The sequence below is a fragment of the Euprymna scolopes genome, chromosome 42, assembly GCF_053919585.1.
Source record: "Euprymna scolopes isolate OS-2025 chromosome 42, ASM5391958v1, whole genome shotgun sequence".
NCBI lineage: Eukaryota > Metazoa > Mollusca > Cephalopoda > Sepiida > Sepiolidae > Euprymna > Euprymna scolopes.
In genome coordinates, this window is record NC_136523.1 from 17,485,226 (window position 1) to 17,505,930 (window position 20,705).

The 20,705-nt window shown below is 35.8% G+C and overlaps 1 protein-coding gene across 2 annotated transcripts in view; it reads right to left on the reverse strand.

Annotated features, from left to right (window-relative positions):
* LOC145266946 (drebrin-like protein B) overlaps positions 1–20,705 on the reverse strand; it is a 103,450-nt gene that overhangs the window by 49,935 nt on the left and 32,810 nt on the right. For both annotated transcript variants that reach the window (XM_080122765.1, XM_080122764.1), the window contains exons 2-5: positions 16,258–16,313; positions 11,720–11,832; positions 6,636–6,710; positions 3,217–3,357 (exon numbers count right to left, since the gene is read on the reverse strand). In XM_080122765.1, the coding sequence (XP_079978891.1) occupies positions 3,217–3,357; positions 6,636–6,710; positions 11,720–11,832; positions 16,258–16,313 (385 nt within the window). The remainder of the gene's footprint in view (positions 1–3,216; positions 3,358–6,635; positions 6,711–11,719; positions 11,833–16,257; positions 16,314–20,705) is intronic.

Here is a 20,705-nt window from a genome sequence, read left to right on the forward strand (position 1 = left end):
AACAGTTACAGTATTAATGTTTGATACATTTTAAGTAAGGAAACCGGTCAGGAAGTGGAGGAGATAGAAAGAGAGAGGGAAAATGGGAAGAAGGAAAAGGGGGAAAAGGTGGGTTGTTGTCGTTTTTGTTTGATTTTGCAAAAGGAAGTAGAAAAACAAAAAGCATCAACATTAGGTGCATTTCGTCTTAGGAAGCCAATATCTTCAGACAGCCTGATCTGGTAACACCAGTAGATCTGATGACCTTAGAGCAAGATTAAATATATTAAATAAGTATAGAGAGAGACGTGATCAGAACAGGAGATTTGATGGCATGGCCATGTTGAAAGAGTTGATGATAATCCTAATATTAGTAGATGCAGAACAGTTGAGGTAGCAGGTTCAGTTCATAAACAAAGATCAAAGAAAATATGAGAGGAAGTTTTTTTGTTTTACAAAGGAGTCACCACTTATCAAAGCCTGGATGTCACTCAAGAATAAGGGTTAATGAGTGTACAGTAGTCAATGGGACAATTGAATAGTAATCGCTAGTAATGGAAATTTGGTAAATTGGATTATTTAAGGGGATGGCTCATCAAGAATTTGTTTACATTGGACTTGAAGACAACCACATTGTAGTCAGTTGGAAAGCAGGAAAACGGAACAGAGTTCCACAGACAGACATGCAGTTCTAAGAAAGAAGCTTTGTTCATGGAATCTATGTTTAGGTTTAGGCACAGATAAAGAGTAGGGGAAATTATTGATAGTGGTTTCAGTTAGATGAGTTTTTTTTTTTTGTGAAAGTCAGGCCAGGGTGGACCATAGATTGGAGGTCAGATGAGCACTTGCCATGAAAATAACAATAAAGCAGGTGCAGGCTTGCAACCTCTTTTCTTTGGGAAAGTCGTTGCAGGGAAGAGAAAAGTGATTAAAAAAAAACAACAAAAAAAAAAACTAGGAGAAATAATGATCTTGCCAGAGATAAGTTGATTTGGAAATCAATTTTTTTAAAATTATTTTTGTGAATATCATTTATTCATCAAATTTCCAACAATTTGGAAAACCTTATTAGTTTTAATTGTCCATTGTCCATTGCCTTATGTCATAACCTAAGTCCTAACACAAAATTGCATTTCCAAAATTGTGTATGCACAGTGTGATGATGTATGAAAACAAAATCTGAGGAAATGCGTTGCATGAAAAGAAATGAAATAAAAATGATAATCTAAATCTTCAGTATAGGACGATGTGTGTAAAATAGGACACTTCGATAATATGGCCATGTTGAAAAAATTAATGATAATTCTGAGGTTAGGAGATGTATAATAGTTAAGGTAGCAAGTTCCCAAGAAAAAAAACAAACAAGGCTCTACTCTTGTGTTGAGCACTGTTGAGTATGCTTGCATAATTAAAAATAATAAGTCTCTTTACTTCCATATATTCCTTATGTAATTATTACAATAAAAAAATGCGAGAATGAAAAGTAATATGGTTAAGCTTAAACATGGAAAAGAAAAGGACAAGATATTTTAGTAAAAAATATAATAAATTTATAACTTTAAATATTTCAGCTTTAAGAACTGATTATATAATGTTAAATTGAATTTTTTTTTAAATTGTTAATGCTACAATATTTTAGGTTATAAATTTAAAATTTATTATATTTTTTACTAGAATATCTTGTCTTTTTCTTTCCATGTTTAATCTTAACCATATTACTTTTTATGCTCACATTTTTCTATTGTAACCCACGATTTTTCCAGGTTTCCAGTAAATTCACTTGTTCTTTGTTTAAATTTAGTCTTGTGCTAGAGGATGAATCTTGCTCTCTTGGTCCAATATCTAAAATTTTTACTAAACTTAGTACATGTGTTATTTATTTTGTGTGTCACGCTTATATCCGAGTGACTGTCGTTTGTTATGAACTTCCATTTCTTGTAATAAATAATGTTACCAAGAATTCTTCATAAGTTTTGGTTTCGGTTTCAATTATAGCTGATGGCACTCCAGTAATCTATTTTTTTCATAAGTAATTTTATCAAGAATTCTTCATAAGTTTTGGCTTCAATTATAGCTGAAGAAACTCAAGTTTATATATATACTAGCGGGGGTACACAGCGTTGCCCGAGTGTTTGTTTCCGGGACGGGGGGGGGGGGGGGAGTTTTAAAAAATGTTATGGTAGGTAAGTAGGAAGGATTAAACCCGGAGTCATGAGTAAAAGTAGGAAAATAAAGTGTGAAAAAAAAAAACAAAAAAAAAACATCTGCAACGTTAACAGTTCGGCCACCAAGAAAAGTCCATTCCAGTTGTTTAGGAAAAAAAAAAAAAAAAACGACTACGGTAGGTCGGCGCGAACATGAAAATATAATGTGAATTGTCCAGCACGCTAACCACTACGCCACAGAGCACTGCAGCTTAATTTAGTGATTTTAAATAACTTCACATGAAAGAACTACGAAGCCAAACCGGTGTTCTCTTCTCAACTGTTCCTTGTGAACAATCCCCAAACGGTGTTAAGTGGTGGCAGGGGGAGGAGGAATTTATTAGAGAGAAAACATTTTACCACTTCCATTGATCTTAACCGATTTTGGCCATGACTTCTCAGCAGAAAAAGTATAGAAATCTAAGATTATCGAGGAATTTGAGAAATAATAAGCCTATAACACACCTCAGATATTGTTCTGCCGTTTGTGCATATTATATTTGCATGAAATATCTTGATTTTTAATCCTATTAAGGTCAAAATCCGACGGGAAAAAAGGAGTTAATTTTATTTATATATATATATATATATATATATATATATATATATATATATATATACATATATATATATACACACACACACGCATATTTTTTCCATAAGTTTTGGTTTCGGTTCAAGCTGATACACCCAAATGATATGGATATATTTTTTTATTTTTGAAATCGCAACTTATATAAAAATCGATAGAACATTAACTCTATAATAACATATACAAAATCTGCAAGAATTAAAATATCATATTTAAGCGTACTTTATGACCAGGTTACACCGGGTGTCCCTGCCAGCTACATGAGCTTTTGCAGTTTTAACAAAAGAGCTACAATAATATCAGTGTCTCTATTTACACTGAACATCTACAGAATGCCAACATCAATATATTACATACGAATGAGTCCTCTGTGGAATTTCCACAGGTCCCGCTAGTAGAGATGATTATGATGATGTCAACAGAATGAACTGCAAAACTTACGACAGGTTCTGGTGTTGGTTCTGACTTAGAATGTTCTTGATGGAAACATAGGTTTGCACTCGATGACTTTGCCAATTTCTTGAAGATATCCTCGATGTCCAAATCGTCTTCAGTTCTTGCATTGACTGTGACATGTATTGCCTGCAATAAAAAAAGAAAAAAAAAATCATTATGTTGTCTACATGTATATGATTATAAAACTCTATGAGCCATCTAGGTGAACTTGCTTGAATCCTGTCTATCAAAAACAAGGTAAGATGAGCTGTGAAACAGCGAAACAGTACTGCATGTGGATGACTATAATGCTCCCTATCTTGGGTTGAGCATATTGGGAAGTGATATACAAATTACCATTAGCATATAAGCGATGCTCTTTGTGTAAACAAATTGAGCTTAAGTATTTGGACAATGTCAAAACATTGTTAATTCACTGTCTGCATAGCAGCAGCCAAATAGCGCTATGGTTAGAAGCTCTGATTGTCGTTTGGGCAGTTTGGTTTCGATCCTGGCTTGAGATAGTTGCTTGTCTAGCAGCACTGATGAGCTGTGAAACAGCAAAACAGTACTGTATGTGGATGAATATATATATATATATATATATATATATATACGAGCAAACAGTTAATAAAACATGTTAAATAACACTTTGAAATGAGTTAAAAACATATTTAATTTGAAAAGGAAATACTAGATAAGTGGATAGTCCTTAATCCACAGAGTTTCGAAGAAATACTTTCCTTCTCATCAGAGGGTAGGAATTAGCAAAATGCGGGATCGCATTTTGCATGCAAAAGTATTTGATGAAACAACAAGTAAGTCAAAGATCTTACTTGATAACAAAAAAGTGAAGCAGAGGGAATATGATGAAGAAAAAGGTGATTACATGCAAATGGATAGTCTGGTGGAAGATAAAAAATCCAGTGAATTTATTTTATATGTATATCATAATATATAATAAGTTTCCAGACTTTTTCGTATGGACACCTTCATTGATAGTACCCACATGAAACTCTAGTCCTCTTCAAAGTAATCTCCTCCGGCTACAATGCACTTGATGTATCACCATTTCTGGAAGGCTTCATGGATGTCCTTTAGTGTGAGCATGTCAAAGACCCTCGTCAAAGCCTCTTTCATCTCCTAAATTGTCTCATAACGACAGCCTCTAAGGTTTTCCTCGAGCTTGGGGAATAATCAAAAATCACAGGGAGCAAGATCTGGACTATATGGGGGGTGAGGGGTTGTAGAACTGTTTTCATGCCCATCTTGATCAAATAGTCTGTGACAGGGTTGGAGTTGTGGACTGCACTTGTGGGACAAACCGTGCAAACCTTCTACATCTTGGGTTCCTCATGAATAATTGTGTTTACACTTCCCACACTGATATCAAACTGTGCACTTATTGTCTCTATAGACACACAATGATCCTTATCCATGAAATTCTTTATTTGGCCAATCACCTCTGGTGTTCTGACTTCCTTACCTCTCATCATACCTCACAGACTCCGTGCCTTCCTTAAATCTCTTATGCCACTAAGAAAACTGATGCTTGATTCATGCAAGATGGTCCAAAAACAGTCTGAAGCATTCCATACATTTCTGTGGCATCATTGAAGAGATATCTGTTTAGTTTCTCTCAACATTTTCAGAAATTGTGTTGTCTCTTGTTGTTTCCCAGCTTAGAAACGTGATCATATCTAATTGTTCGACATTTGCATTTCAAGCATGTTTTTTAAGGTTTTAAACCTTTGAAATCTTGCCTCAATCATGCTAGCTGTACGGAGTCTATTTCTGTTTACTACCAGGTTATCCCGACATGCACTCTTATGTAACCCTTGCTTAAATCCATACTAGTTAACATAATCTCTACTTACTGGCATAGGATCCTACCAAGCTCTCCTACAATTGTTTATTTTGGATTTAGTAAGTTAAAGTTATCAACAATTTAATTCTGCTCATGCATGAAAATAAATAGAGACCTGCTGGTGTTTCAAAGGTTTTATTTAGAGAGTTTCCTCTTTGGGGGAGAGACCATATAAATGATTGTTTGCTGCCAGCTTATCTTGACATGTATTCTAAAAAAAATTATACTAGTTAATATAATCTCGCATAGGGCTCCAATATATATTACCAGGACAATGCACCAGTCCACAATTTCATCCTTGATCCAGACTATTTGACCAAGATGCTCATCAAGACAGTTTCTCACTCTCTTACAATTGTTTATTTTGGATTTAGTTATAACTTGTAAAGGATGGGGGTCATCTTTTCTTGTGTAATTAGTGAAATGATTCTCTATTGTTAAATAGTTTGGTTGGTTGTTTTTGTTTTATGGCATATCAACCCTTTTCAGGTTATTTAATACTGAATCCAAAGATTTTGAAGAAAAATTTTTTAATAGAATATATTTGTTGTTTTCAAGTTGATTTCTATTTAACCCATAGTTGGGACCCTAACAGGTACTACCACTCCGGGTCAGAGTGGACCTGGAAGCAATGGCAATTAAAGGGTGGCTCCACACTCCCCAAACCCCACAAGCTGGGGCCTCACCACTGGATATAGTTTTAGGTCATATCCAGGACCAATTTTTAAGTAGGAGATTGAAGAATAAAGTCGCATGGTCTCCTTGCCATGAAATGAAGACACGAAATATGCCGATATATTATTTACAAATTAAAGATAGTAACAGTTCATAGCGAAAGATGATTAATAGGTAACGTTACTTGTGTGAGTCTTTGAGGAGAGAGGTCAAACGTCGGTTTGGCTGTTTGCCAAAATCGGGAAGTGTTTTTCGTTACATCTGCACTTGTTGCCAGGTCCAGCGAAAAGTTGTAAAGGATAGCATCGCCTTTTATTGTGTAATTGGCGATTAAAGATAAGTCACATGGTCTCCTTGCCATAAAATAAAGACACGAAATATGCTGATATGTAATTACAACAATTATTGCATTCATGATCGTGTCGTGGCATGTCAATTTGATAGTATTGTTCGGGATCGTGTCGTGTCAATCGACGGTGTTGTTCAAGATCATGCCATGTTGATTGACGGCATTGTTTGAGATCGTATTGTGTCGATCGACGGTGTGGTTCTGGATCGTGTCGTGTTGATCGATGGTGTTGTTGGGGATTGTATTGTGTTGATCGACGGTGTTGTTCTGGATCATGTCGTGTCGATCGACGGTGTTGTTCGGGATCATGTTGTGTCGATGGTATCATTCACGATCGTGTCATAGGTGTTCAGGATTGTGTGGACGGACTTGTTCAGGACCGTGCTGCTATGTGTAATATAAATATATATACATATTTACATTGCTTTTTTTTTTTTTTTTTGTATTCTCTTTCCCCTTATGAAGCAATAGCAAATTCAAGGAATCAACAAGTTAGTTTTGCTCTTAAAAAAAACATGAATAAAATATTTATACCTTGAATAAGTTCTGTATGTCACGGATGTGACTTGTGCATTTAAACTTCATGTTTTCGGGTGCTCCTTCACCTTGCTGCAATAAAAGAACAGAACAAAAAAGGATTTTTGAGATGAGGATCAGGTTATTCCTATTATTTGGATTCTTCGGACTACTATTCTCATCTTAAATGTAAGTTTCACAAGGTTTTGGTTGATATAACCGCCAATCTTTTTCATGTGTTTCTGTTGAGCTCAGGAATCTGGACGCAAGGACCCGTGATCCAGCGGTTAGAGTACTTGGAAAAAAAAATCAATTGTAAAAGTAAGACTCTCCTGCAGGTTGAAGGTTCAAATCTCAGTGTGGGTGACCAAAAAATACAATTGCGAATAACTTAGGACATCTATCCATTCATGGCTGATGGAATCAGAACATGCTACTGTGAAGTAAATAAAGGGTTCTGTTTGAAATTCCGTCATGATTGCAGAGGTCGACAAGATACACCTGAAGAAGGTCGGTCGGTTGGTTGTTTTTGTTTTATGGCATATCAACCCTTTTCAGGTTATTTAATGCCGAATCCAGTGATTTTGAAAAAATTTTTTTAATAGAATATATTTGTTTTTTTTTCAAATCGGTTTCTATTTAACCCATAGTTGAGACCCTAACAGGTACTACACTCCGGGTTAGAGTAGACCTGGGAGCAATGGCAATTAAAGGGTGGCTCCACACTCCCTAAACCCCACAAGCTGGGGGCCTCACCATCGGATATAGTTTAAGGTCATATCCAGGACCGGTTCTTCAAAGACATTGTTAAAAGTAGCAGATGTTGTTTGTCCAGGAAAAAAGGGAATTATTTTCTGCTATCAGCTTGCTGGCAAGAACATATCCAGAACCTGAAGAAGGTTGGAGGTTACATCGACCGAAACGTTGTGAAAATGACATTCAAGATGAGAACAGTAGTCCAAAGAATCCAAATGATACAAGAAAAAAAAGAATATTAAAAATAATGTTATATAGAATTTTTTTTTTTTTTTTTTAAAGCCAAAGACAATGCGGGGAAAGACCAGAATTATGGAAGTAAAGAAAGAAAAACAAACAAATGTAGACGGGTGTGCTTGAGTAAAGGAGTGTCTAGCCTTTATTCGTCTATCTTTTCTCACCTCAATGTATAATTATTTATAACCAAGTTGCTGGTATGTCCGGTGTATGTAAAGTCTGTCGGTGGTATGGAACTTTGATTAATTTCGAGAGAAAGGGACCTCTCTTTTTCAAAAGACAAAAGTGGATTCAAGATGGCGGAAAAGAACGCGACTCGACTGCAGAAACAGGGCAAGGTCAGTTGGGGTAATTTTATTTTACTTTTTTTTTTTATTATTTCTGTTGTAAGCTTTAGTCATATATATATAATAATGTTAAATATTAATATTAAAAAAATTATTCATATTAAAAAATAAATGGTATGAACCCCCTCCCTCAGTAAGAATCTTATACAATATAGACAAGCAGCATTAAAGTATGAAGCCGGCCCCCCTTTCCTTAGTAAGAATCAGTTACAATGTTGTATTTCTGCTGTGTTTAAAAGAATGATGATACACTGATATATGAAAATATATCTTTATTGTCGGTGATGGTTACGGATGGTTGCTTGCACAGGAATTTGGTGGGTTGATTCTTTTTCGGGCCTAAATCGATAGCCTTTTCAGTTATTATATATAACTCATTTGTGACAACCTCAAACGCTATGAATGAATAAACTCAACTACTGGTCACTGAAATTAACAGGAAATATTAATCATATGCCAAGGATGGTTTCCATTCATAGCCTTGAGCCTCTGGAGGGACAAAGGTCATCCATAACTTTGTAGATGTTTTTGTAGCGAGAAGTTCTTTTTTCGAGGTGAAGGTGCTGGCCCCACACCCAACCTTCCCAGAAGGTACACACAGTGCCTAGCTTTCCCAAACGGTCACCTATATGGCACTGGCCAGGCTCAACATTGCTTAACTTCAGTGATCTGGTGACAACCGATGTGCAATCACGATTGTGTTGTACTCAACGATGGTTCATGACAAGTAAAATCTTTGTTTGGATGGATGAATAATGTGTACAGAAATATGTCGCCAAGTCGAAATGCAAAATGTTCATTTCAACTTGCCGACGTATTTCTATTACTTTTGTGCATGCGCAAATTCATTCATAGCTTAAAGTGGTTTAATTTTAAATCTTTCTTATCTCTTTGTTGATAACTCAAACAGTAGAGAATGTGGCTGGAGCGCTAAAGGTTTTGGTTTCAATTCTAGCTGAAGGCACCCAAGTCAATACTTTTTTTTTTTTTACTTTTGAAATCAGTACTATATATTAGGTACAATATAATATTCAATAGAAAATTGGCTCTGTAATAATAAATACAAAATTTGCATGAATTAAATATATTTAACCATATTTTATGACCGGGTAAGGTTGGGCGCCCCCAGCTAGTCACTAATAAATTGATAATGTAAAGTGGACCCTGGGTTTGCTTTAGACAGCCTCGTAATAATAAAACTTCTCATGTATGAAAGATACAAGGAGACTTTGCAGAGTTCTTCAAGATTTTATTGGAGAGAATTTACTTGTGGAGAGAGACTACATAGCTAAAATTATGGCACACGTGTGGAAACGGTACCCCACTCTATAATTTTTGTTTTTCTTCTTTTTTTTCAACGGATTATAATCAAATGGTCACTAATCTACCTGATTATTAAAAAAAAAAAAAAAAGTACAAAAAAAATTCAATATTTAATTTCACAAATTTAAGCCTTTTCTTGAAAGCCAAACTGCTTTAAAAAGGCTAAATTCGTGAAATTTAGCTGAAAAAAGTCGATGCTTCCAAAAATGGGGGCTCGATTTACTAGAACGTTGTATTAGAAACGGAGCACCCTTTAAAAATGGTTGAATATTGTATTTTTTAAAATAATCTGGTAGATTAGTGACCATTCAATAATCTGTTGAAAAAAAAAAAAAAAGATGAAAATAAAAAAAATTACAGAGGGGTGTTACCGTTTCCATACGTGCACCAAAATTATTTATTAATTTTTCCTAACTTACTCTTAAGAAATGAGCGACACCAGACAGAGCCTTGAGGATGGGGGGTAATACTCAGCTTAGATTATTTCTACATAATTTGCATGTCCATTTGCTTGACTCCCAACGGAGAGATCGAACTGAAAACCTTTTTTCTCTCACTCGAAAAATGTGACATCATATCATTAGACTATGTTCTATTTACACAGTTTGACCGCTTGTTCCCGTCCTGTCACCCATCTTTCTTCCAACCTTGGGAACTGTTTTGTTTTACAGATCTGGGTTATCCTGACATGCACTAAGAGTCACCCTTATCAAAATTCACACTAGCTAACTAAATCGCTACTTACTAGCATAGGGGCCCTATACTAGTAATAATGAATCTTGCTTCCTTTAATCATTACAAAAGTAATGTTTCTGACAAAGGAAGAAGAATTGCTGTTTTCTGGGTTGGAATCCATTCATCTAACGCTTATCATTCACTGGTTTTTGACCTTGAAGTAGTATTTTTTTTTTTTAGCTCCTTACATCAAGTGACTTCACGCTTTGTCTGAAACAAATTCCATCTATAAATATAAAAGCGAAAATGTATGTATGTATGTATGTATGTGTGTTCGCTTTTTCTGTGTGTCTACAAAAGGCTTCTTTCAGAGAAGCGGTCGCTCACTTCACAACTTTTTAAAACTTTTTATATCACATATAAATCATAATATCTCAGAGTTAACAACGAAGATCGCCTGTCTATTTAATTTGCTCGATTTCGGGAAGATAAATATTCAACATTTGTCGCTCGCTGCATGTGGGTTAGTCTTTTTCCTATAACATCTTGGGAAGCGTTCATGCCCCGCAGTCAAACTTGACCTCATTAACTCATTAAAACGGGCACCTGCTAAATCCAAGTAATTAAATAAATTCAAACATGTTTCCGTTAGCATCTCGCAGTGGGGCAATGGTTAACGTCGCACGTCTTTTTTTTCACACTTTAATTTACAACTTTGCCTCAAGGGTTCGGGTTCGATCCTCATACTTACTTTTTTTTTAACCCCCCCACCCCCGGAGTTTCCACACATACCTACAAACACCCGGGCAACGCCGGGTACCCCTCGCTAGTCTATAATATAAATCTCACCTGACTGTTTAAATGTATGCATGTATGTATGTATATCTGCCTAAAACTTTTGACAGACGTAACAGATTGTCACAAGATCGGTATCGTTTTGCAGCTCGACTTCGGACGACAAATATTGACAAATTAGCAAAAAACATGAATCCCTTCACTCTCAATTGGGCACTTTTCTACAAGAAGGGGATCGTTTTTTCACTGATATTTTCGAAAGTCATCCCCTCTTTTCGATTGACTAGCCTTAATTTAAACCTTCACTACTTCTGGTTTGGCAATGGACGCAATGGCAAAGACATCAGATTTTTTTTGTTTTTTTTTCACGGTACGGGTTTGAGCCTGCCTGCCTACTACCATTTTTTTTTTTTTTTTTTTAATTTATTTTGCTTAACACACACCTACAAACACCTGGACAACGCCGGGACCCCAGGCTAGAAAAAAACTAAAACAACTTTTGGTAGTACAAAAACGGTGCTAGTGCAGAGAGTGATCCGCGCTGTTTTTTAAATCGTTTTTCCAAGTTTAATTAAAGTTTTATGATATAATTTTTTTTATTTAATTGTAAGGTTGAAGTATAGAATAGGTACAAAACACCCTCCCCATGTTAAGAATGGCTTTTTAAATAATAACGTTATTATTTACGTCCGGATCACTCTCTGCACTAGTACCCAAAAACTTTATAACGCTTTAAAAATAATACAAGAACAAACCCTAGGGGCCCCTTTCACCAACAAACTCATCAGGAGTTAATCGTTGGTTTTAAAAGATACAAAAGATGAATCAAATTTACACGTGACAGCAAATACCTGCTTCATCTTAATTGTACATATATTTTATTTTATATTATTGCATATATATATTCTTATATTATTTTTAAAGCGTTAAAAAATAAAAAAAACTAAATAAATATACTTGCAAACTTACCCAGTTAACAAGGACATATTTGGGGAGATCTGTGCTGGGGTCTTTTATTCGGCAATATGCATATTGTACTTTGCTGCTGTTCACCTCATCCACTAATTCTTCCATCCCACCATCTGTAAAAGACGCACGGGAAAGGCGTTACAAAATGAACACTTAACAAACATAAATAGAAAATACACATTGCGTGGATTCTTCGGATTACTGTTCTTATCTTGAGCGTCATTTCGGAACCGAGTTTCTGAATTTTTGAGATTGTTTATTCATATCATTTGTGTCATTTTCACAACGTTTCGGTGCCTAAATCAAAACGTGGATTCCATGAACAAAGCTTCTTTCTTAGAACGGCACGCCTGTGGAACTCTGTTCCGTCTGCCTGCTTCCCACCTGACTACAACTTGGATGTCTTCAAGTCCAACGTTAACAAATTCCTAATGAACCGCCCCCTTAAATAAACACTTCATCAAATCTCCACACTAACGTACTGTACTTGCAATAACCCTTATCCCTGAGTGGCTTCCGGGCCTTGATAAGTGGTGACCACTGTGTAAAAAAGTAACCTCCAGCTTTCTTCAGGTGTTTTAAATATCTTTCTCATGTAGATGTTATTTACTTATACGAAAGTGCATTTTTACCTAAAAGCGAGTTGGGAATAATTTTCCCTTTTACCAAAGGGTAGAGGTTTAGGCTTCTAACCACGGGGCCCCGAATCTCGCTACATTTAACCACTCTGATGAGTCATAGATGATGAAATACATGTCAGTCAATAATTATATTTTAAACAATATATGGGGGGTACCAAATTGGTAAAAGGGAAAATTATTCCGAACTCGCGTTTAGGTAAAAATGCACTTTTGCATAAACAATTGAATTCATTCAAAAGTATCGCAAACCAAAAACATAAATAACATCTACATAAAAACACGATGCATCCAGCAGTTGTGCAAGACGGTCCAGGGACAGAGGTTTAAGCTTCTAACCATAGGGTCCCCGATTCTGAATCTCGATAGATTCAGCCACTCTAATAAGTCGTAGATGATGAAACACGTGTCTGTAGATAATTATATTTCTTTCTCGTGTCAATAGATATTGGCCTAGGGGTTGAAGATCAGACTGCAGAGTCAAAGGTGATTTTGGAACTGAGTTTGAATATTATGTTTCCGAATTTTTGAGATCAAGATTGGTTATTTGTATCATTTGGATATTTCGGACTACTGTTCTCATTCTTTGTATCATTTTGACAACGTTTCAGTCGATGTAACATGACAACTTTTACAACTGACGAAGGTCGGAGGTTACATCGACTGAAACGTTATGGAGATAACACTCAAGATGAGAACAATTGACGTTTGTGAATTTTTTAGATGAGGATTGGTTATTCGTATTATTTGGATTCATCGGACTACTGTTCTCATCTTGAGTGTGATTTTTACAACGTTTCGGTTGATGTAACTTCCGACTTTCTTTATGTATATCTTACTGAACTCGGAAATGTTTCTGTCAAACTCGAGAACGGCATTTTGAATAGAACCCATCATTTATTTTGTGTGGGTAGCATGCTCTCGTTTCATCTAACCGCTGCGCTACAGGTTCTTGCACAGTGGTTATATTACTTAGAAAATCAATTGTAAAAATGATATTCTCCTGAAGACTGAAGGTTCAATTCTCAGTGTGGGCAACTAAAAGATATAACTGCGAATTAGTTAGGATCTGTATCCAGTTGTAGCTGGCGGAACGATTGTGGCAGTAGGAGCAATCTATAATATTGCATCTATCTCTACTATTATATAAAAGGAACTTTGTGTGTGTGAGTTTTCATTCCCTATGGGCTCCTAAACGGCTGGGGCGATTTTTAAGAAATTTCACACAAATGTACTTTATGTATTTGGCAGTGTTCTTAGATAAGTTTTGTATTGGAATGTCTTTGATAAGTGTAGTGGAATAAGATGACTCCGACCTCAGACTAATACAACCAAAATACTAGTTACAATATGTACAAGGAATATACTTATTTAAACGAACAAGGTAAAAACAACAAGAGTGTATGTGCGTGTGTGTGTGTGGGTGTACACGCAAAAGCATGTTTTTTAACTTGTAATGTTTGTTGTATGTTTGTCGTGTATGTTTGTTGTGTATCTGAACAGGAAAAGTTTGGATGAGTTCATTGTGGAAGCGTGTGTCTAGTGTTCACACATGTTCGCTAATGTATACATGTGGTTCTTACCTTAAGAAAGGATGTACCTTCGCTTTATCTAATAATAAAGGTATTGTCAGGCAAATCATAACTGGAGCATATGAAGTAACGTTTGTGTGTGCGCAACATACCTATTTGCATATCAGTCTGAGAAGTATATGTCCATATCAGTATCGATAATCGAATAATCCAATGAAAGAAGGAACAGACGATTTTGACCATCTTACACACCCTAACATTACAAGTGCATTTGAGAAGTATTATTTCCACACAAACAGAAAGGCCCGGCATATAAAATCAACAGTAGGTTCTTTGATACGACAGGGGACATGTTCAAAATGAATGTTTCTGTTTAGAGCACAATAAAACCATGATACTTGATTTCTGCCTTTTAAACTTAATTCCAGCCAATATATAAAATTAATTGTATAAAAATTAACAGCAGATTCTCTACAGTGCAATGTAGACTAAAATGTATTGTGGAAGAAGTCACTGCAGGAAGGCATGTGAGGCTTCCTACTGGTGCACCGCAATGGGTCACCAAATAGAGATGGCAATCAATCGATTTGATTAAAAAAAAAAAAAAATGGGCGATTTCACTGATTTCAATGACAATAAAAATATGGGTGTGTAAAATTCATTCTTCAATCCCAGGCAACATTGGGTGTCCCTGCTAGTATATTATAAAATGTTTTCTTTCTACCTATAACCTGAGTCTTTTCAAGACTAAGGTTAATAGGCATCTTCTGTGTTTGTGACAATCATCTTTTATTCTTGTTAGATCCTTACATCAAGTTGCTTCATGCCTTGTCTGGAGCGATTTCCACTAAAAAGAAAAAAAAACAACTTGATATTGCTTGTTTGTCCCTATGCAGATTGGATGGGGTCAACGACATCTATTAAAACTGGTGCTCAATATATTCGATAGAGCAGGTACGTTTAATAACCAAATTGCTCAGAACCCCCACCCCAAAAAAAAAACAAAAAACAAAAAAAACAACACTGTTTTGTCATAAAAGATAATCTCCTCAGTGTTGGCCGGGATTTATAATAATAATAGTAAGGACAATAATGAAGTATACTATCGGGTAATCCTAGAGTGATCAATTTCCTAAATAGAGCAAGTGTGTTTAAATGCAGCATTGTCCAGAAGAAGTACTTTCTTTGTTTTTTGTTGCTTTTTTTTTATGTCGTTTACTAGGTAATGTACATGGTATTGCCGGAATGTCAAAATAGGAATTATAAGTGGTATAAGGTTAGTCAATCCAAAGTGCTCAACAGCCTGGATGGAGCAGATATGTTCAAAGATTTTGTTGCCCAGGAAAAACAATGTGACTGTTTTTTTTATAGTATTTTATACAAGGAAATGTACTCGTTTTTGCTTGGGATTTAACATAGCACAGACGTAAACGAAAGGGAAAAATAAAAATTTTAAATAGGAGAGCATGTTAGCGGCAGAAATAATATTGGAGATCATGTGAGAAGGCGTGAATGACGTTTGAGAAGACCATCACGTGAGACACGTCACAGCTGCAACAAGAGAATGAGGAGATAAATGTCATTGTACAAAAAACAAGTGAAGCAGGCCTGGTCCCCCATGAGTGCACAGTGAATGAGGCATAAAAAAAATGATTACGTTCAGGATTTTCTCCCCCTTCCCCAATCGGCCCCCAAAGTCCCCAGGGCCTTAACATATTTAAATTGGAGTTCAGCGCTATGCAAAACATAAAATATAGACATATACAGAAAATTTGGGACAAATATACTAAAATAGTCCCAAAAATGGAGTGTTTTTATTAGCCCTAGAAGAGCCCCTGGGGCACACCCACCAGTTATTGCGAAGTATAGACAAACAAAATTATATAGAAATCAGTTAGTTACGACTTTTCAGAAAGTTTTATAAAAATCCAAATTTTTTTAATAAGCACAAAAGTGTCAATTTTAGCCATTTTAACCCAAAAAGCACCCCCCTAGGGAGGCAACCAGAATTTTCCCGGAAAATCCGTTCTGTTACTTTTTTACTCATATCATGTTTAATGTTTGTGCAAAATTTTTAAAAATTCCAAGGCGTAGTCATTGTGAAAAGTGCAGACGGACTTCTTTTGTTGAGGGACCAAAAAGCAAGTTGAAGTTCTTTTCTATTCTTTGTCTGCTTTGTGACTGAGGTTACAGCGTGTTGGTTCCGGGACAATGTTACAGGGATAGAAAACGATAGTTATCAAAAATTCCTTAATATCCTAAGAATAGCAGGTATGTTCAAACGCAACTTCATTTTTGTTTTATACGGTCCCGAGCAATTCTGTGTAGCCCTGCTATTTAATAAAAAAGTTTTAATATATATACTTACTGCCAGTTTCCACAACCTTGAGAACATTTGTCAAGCCTTCGTATCCAAACAAGGCCCTGGAAATAAAAACAAAAGTTTTAACAGAGACAGAAAATTAGAATAAGTACTGAAACAAAACTTTACAAGGTGTTTCTGTACTACGAGTTATGGGCAGAAGGGAATAAGCAGGTTTAAATGAAGTGGTCTTTTGGTAAGACACAAATTTGAAGAAATAAATTGGATGAAAACGATTTTGTAGACTAATAAAAATGTAACATAGTGCAGACGTGCGTATGCAAATGCATGCAAAATGATGTCACCAAAAGAAGATCACATTAGAGACGGATAATGTTCGAGATCTCTTTAGAGGAGTGGACAATGTTTGCGAGCACGTTCGAGAAGACGATCACGTGGGTGACGTCATGGCCGTAACAATGAGAAAATAAATGTTGTTACTAAGAAAAAGCGAGTTGAAGTTCTTTTCTATTTTTTGTCTATTTGCAACTGAGGCTACAACATGTTGGGTCCCGGACAACATTACAATATATAACAACTCAAAAAGGAATACTGAATTAATTAGATGGGTGGCTGATACAGTACTAGTCTTGCTGCCGTTCAATTCATTCCGATCCTTTGTAAGAAAATGTGATATCAGATACTGCGACAAAACTGACTTTATTTATTGATTACAAAAATCAAAGGATAAACACATTATCAGCAAAAGCCAATGAAGAAATTGAAAACAAAAATAAAAATAAAATATGAATTGCAAAAAAAAAAAAACAGAGTACTCTATGCAGCAAAGGCTGAAGAGAGTTCAACATAAAACAAAATCATCATCAACGCTCTGATCCCCATCTGGCATCAATTGTGATGGATGGCTCTCGTCTGGGTGAGGCCCAGTGTTTTGACAAGCTTCTGGGTTTGACCTTTACTCCTGATCTGAAATGGAACACGTATATCAAGTCTGTTGCCAAGGTTGCTGGAAAGATGGTGGGATCCTTCTACCACTCGAGAAGATATCTCACTACTGATGCAATTCTCTATCTATATAAAAGCCAAGTACGTCCAAGGATGGAATACTGTTGCCATATCTGGGCAGGAGCTGCTAAAAACAGCCTATCCTGCCTTGACAGAGTACAAAATAGACTTCGTGGCTTAGTGGGGGATGCCCTTTTCTCTACCCTGCAACCTCTCTCCCACAGAAGAGACGTTGCGAGCCTATCCTTGTTTTATCGTTATTTCCATGGCAGGTGCTCGTCTGAACTTCAATCTCTGGTCCCCACTCGCCAATCTTTCACAAAAAACACCCGTCTAGCTGAATCCACTGTGAAAAATTTCCCCCACTCTATATCTGTGCCTAAATCAAAACGCGGATTCCATGAACAAAGCTTCTTTCTTAGAACTGCACGCCTGTGGAACTCTCTTCCATCTGCCTGCTTCCCACCGGACTACAACTTGGATGTCTTCAAGTCCAATGTTAACAAATTCCTAATGAACTGCCCCCTTAAGTAAACACTTCATCAAATCCCCACACTAACGTAATGTACTTGCAATAATCCTTATCCCTGAGTGGCTTACGGGCCTTGATAAGTGGTGATCACTGTGTAAAAAAAAAAAAAAAAAAAGATTTAGTTCCCTTTGTGTTGGGTTTGAAACTGAAGGTACCCATGTTTTTGTGATCTTCTTTAACACACACAATATATATATATATATATATATACACACACGAACAAACAGTTAATAAAACATGTTAAAAAAACACTTTGAAATGAGTTAAAAACATATTTAATCTGAAAAGGAAACACTAGATAAGTGGATAGTCCTTAATCCACAAAGTTTCGAAGAAATACTTTCCTTCTCATCAGAGGGTAGGAATTAGCAAAATGCGTGATAAAGTATTTGATGAAACAACAAGTAAGTCAAAGATCTTACTTGATAACAAAAAAGTGAAGCAGAGGGAAGAGAGATAACTACTTCATTTACTCACATAAAATATACGAAAGTATAAATTTATGCGTGAACTTTAAGTATTTACTTCAAAAGTGCTCAATGCGTAGGTAGAGCTAGTTAGTAAGTTATAAAATATATATGGCTAATGCACATAAGCCTGAAGAGTCCTAGAGTGGATGAAACGCGGAATATTCAGTGTAGCTTAATCGCCATATATATTTTATAACTTACTATATAGAGAGATAGAGAGAGAAAGAGAAAGAGAGAAAGAAAGAAAGAAAGAGAGAGAGAGAGAGAAAGAAAGAGAGAGAAAGAAAGAAAGAGAGAGAGAAAGAGAGAGAGAGAAAGAAAGAAAGAAAGAGAGATAGAGAGAGAAAGAGAGAGAGAAAGAAAGAAAGAGAGATAGAGAGAGAAAGAAAGAGAGAGAAAGAAAGAAAGAGAGATAGAGAGAGAAAGAGAGAGAAAGAAAAAAAGAGAGATAGAGAGAGAAAGAGAGAGAGAGAAAGAAAGAAAGAAAGAAAGAGAGAGAGAGAAAGAAAGAGAGAGAAAGAGTGTTCTAATCTCCTATTCAGAATTATTGGCTACTGTTTACAAGCTGAAGGTCACAATTAGGTGAGAGTGATGCACAGACATGGTTCTGTTGTAGAGATACTATAATGTACATAAAGACAAAACAAAGAAGTTTTTGGTAGAAATGGTGCTGGTGCGTTCCCCACTTAAAAGCGTTTAGTCAAGTAATCTTTTATTTTGATCATTTGTGAGCATGACACTCCTTCAGCGATTGCCATTATGGCACTCCTTTAAGCTGACATTTCTAGTTGACATCTGAGTATTTGAATTTCAAAAACACGTTTAGTTTTACAAAGGATTGGTTATTTGAAGTATGTAACTGTGAAAAAAAAAAAAAGATAAAAAAAAAAAAGGGCAGCCCTCTAAAAATTGAATTTTAAATAATTCAAAATTCTTCTTTGGGAATAGAAATTTTTTTGTCAATTGTTGACTTTTTTTTTTTTTTTTTTTTTTTTTTTACTCACATCCAACCCTAACAAGGCATATCGCCACTTGGATGTAATGAACAAACGATGCAGTTTTAGGTCTTAACATATGTAAATTTGAGTTCTGCACAATGCAAAAAAAAAAAAAAAATGACGAAGTTCATCATTTGCGCCCCCTTCCATCATTTAGTCCCAAAAGTCCCCAAGGCCTTAACATATTTAAATGTGAGTTCAGCACCATGCAAAACTGCTAAATAGACATACACAGAAAATTTGGGACAAATATGGTAAAATAGTTCCCAAAATGGAATGTTTTTATTAGCCCTAAAAGAGCCCCTGGAGTACACCCAAGAGTTAGCGCAAAGTTTAGACAAACAAAATTATATAGAAATCAGTTAGTTATAACTTTTCAGAAAGTTTTATAAAAATCCAACGCATCAATTCAGGGGTCACTTGTTTTTTCTTCATTCTCAGATTACTGTTCCAGAATTCGACAAGTTGCACCTGAAGAAGGTCGGAGAAAGACTGACTTTAATTTTTTTCATGACCGAATAATAATTATAGGAAACTAGCGGGGGTACCCGGCGTTGCCCGGGTGTTTGGAAGTGTGTGTTGGGGGGGGGGTAGATGAAAACAAGTATGATGAAATAAAAAAAAAATGATAAAAAAAAAAAGTTTTGGTAGGTAGGTAGGATCGAACCAGGAGCCTTGAGGCGAAGGTGGAAAATAAAGTGTGAAAAAAAAAAATTGACATGTTTACCCGCTCGACCAACAAGGGAGAGTAATAAAAAAAAAACGTTTGAATTTATTTACGGAGTAAAAAATGAGGTCAAATAGAAATCGAGCAGTTTTTTTGGGGTTTGTTTACACAAATTGACAGGTGCGTGAATTTGAATTTAATGAGATCAAATAGAAACACTGCAGTTAACTTTTACTGCGGGGTAGTTTTTTTGGGATTTTGTTTCCCCAAGATGTTGGAGGAAAAAACCGGAGTGTCTAAGATATTACCCCCCCCCTGAGAAGGCCGGTGAAAGAAGCCTTTGTTGGACATACATAAAATGTATAATAATTCCTATTTCAGTCAGGTAATACATTGCAATATTTTTATATATAATAGAGTATGACTCTTGAAAGTTGGGAGATTCGATTTATAAATGTTGCCAATTCATATTCTGTTATCGACCAATCAGAAACCAGAATTGCTGAATCTTTAGCATTCAAGCACATAATTTGTTTATGCGCACATGAGCAGGATCTTTTGCTCTTTGCTTGCAAAATCATAAAGTTCAAAAACCCGTACAGACCAGCTGCCCACTGAAAAATCTTCAGGACTTGTAGAGAACAGCTACCCATCGGAAACTCTTCTGAAATTAAACATGGCTTCCAATTCAACGGTAAATTCTTTCAAGTTGAGAACAAAATACAGACTCGAGTCAGATTTGCTTATTTATCTAAGCAGCAGCAGTCTTTTCCCTTCTTTTTTTTTTCTCCCAAACCATGCATGCGAACAAAGCAACGTCC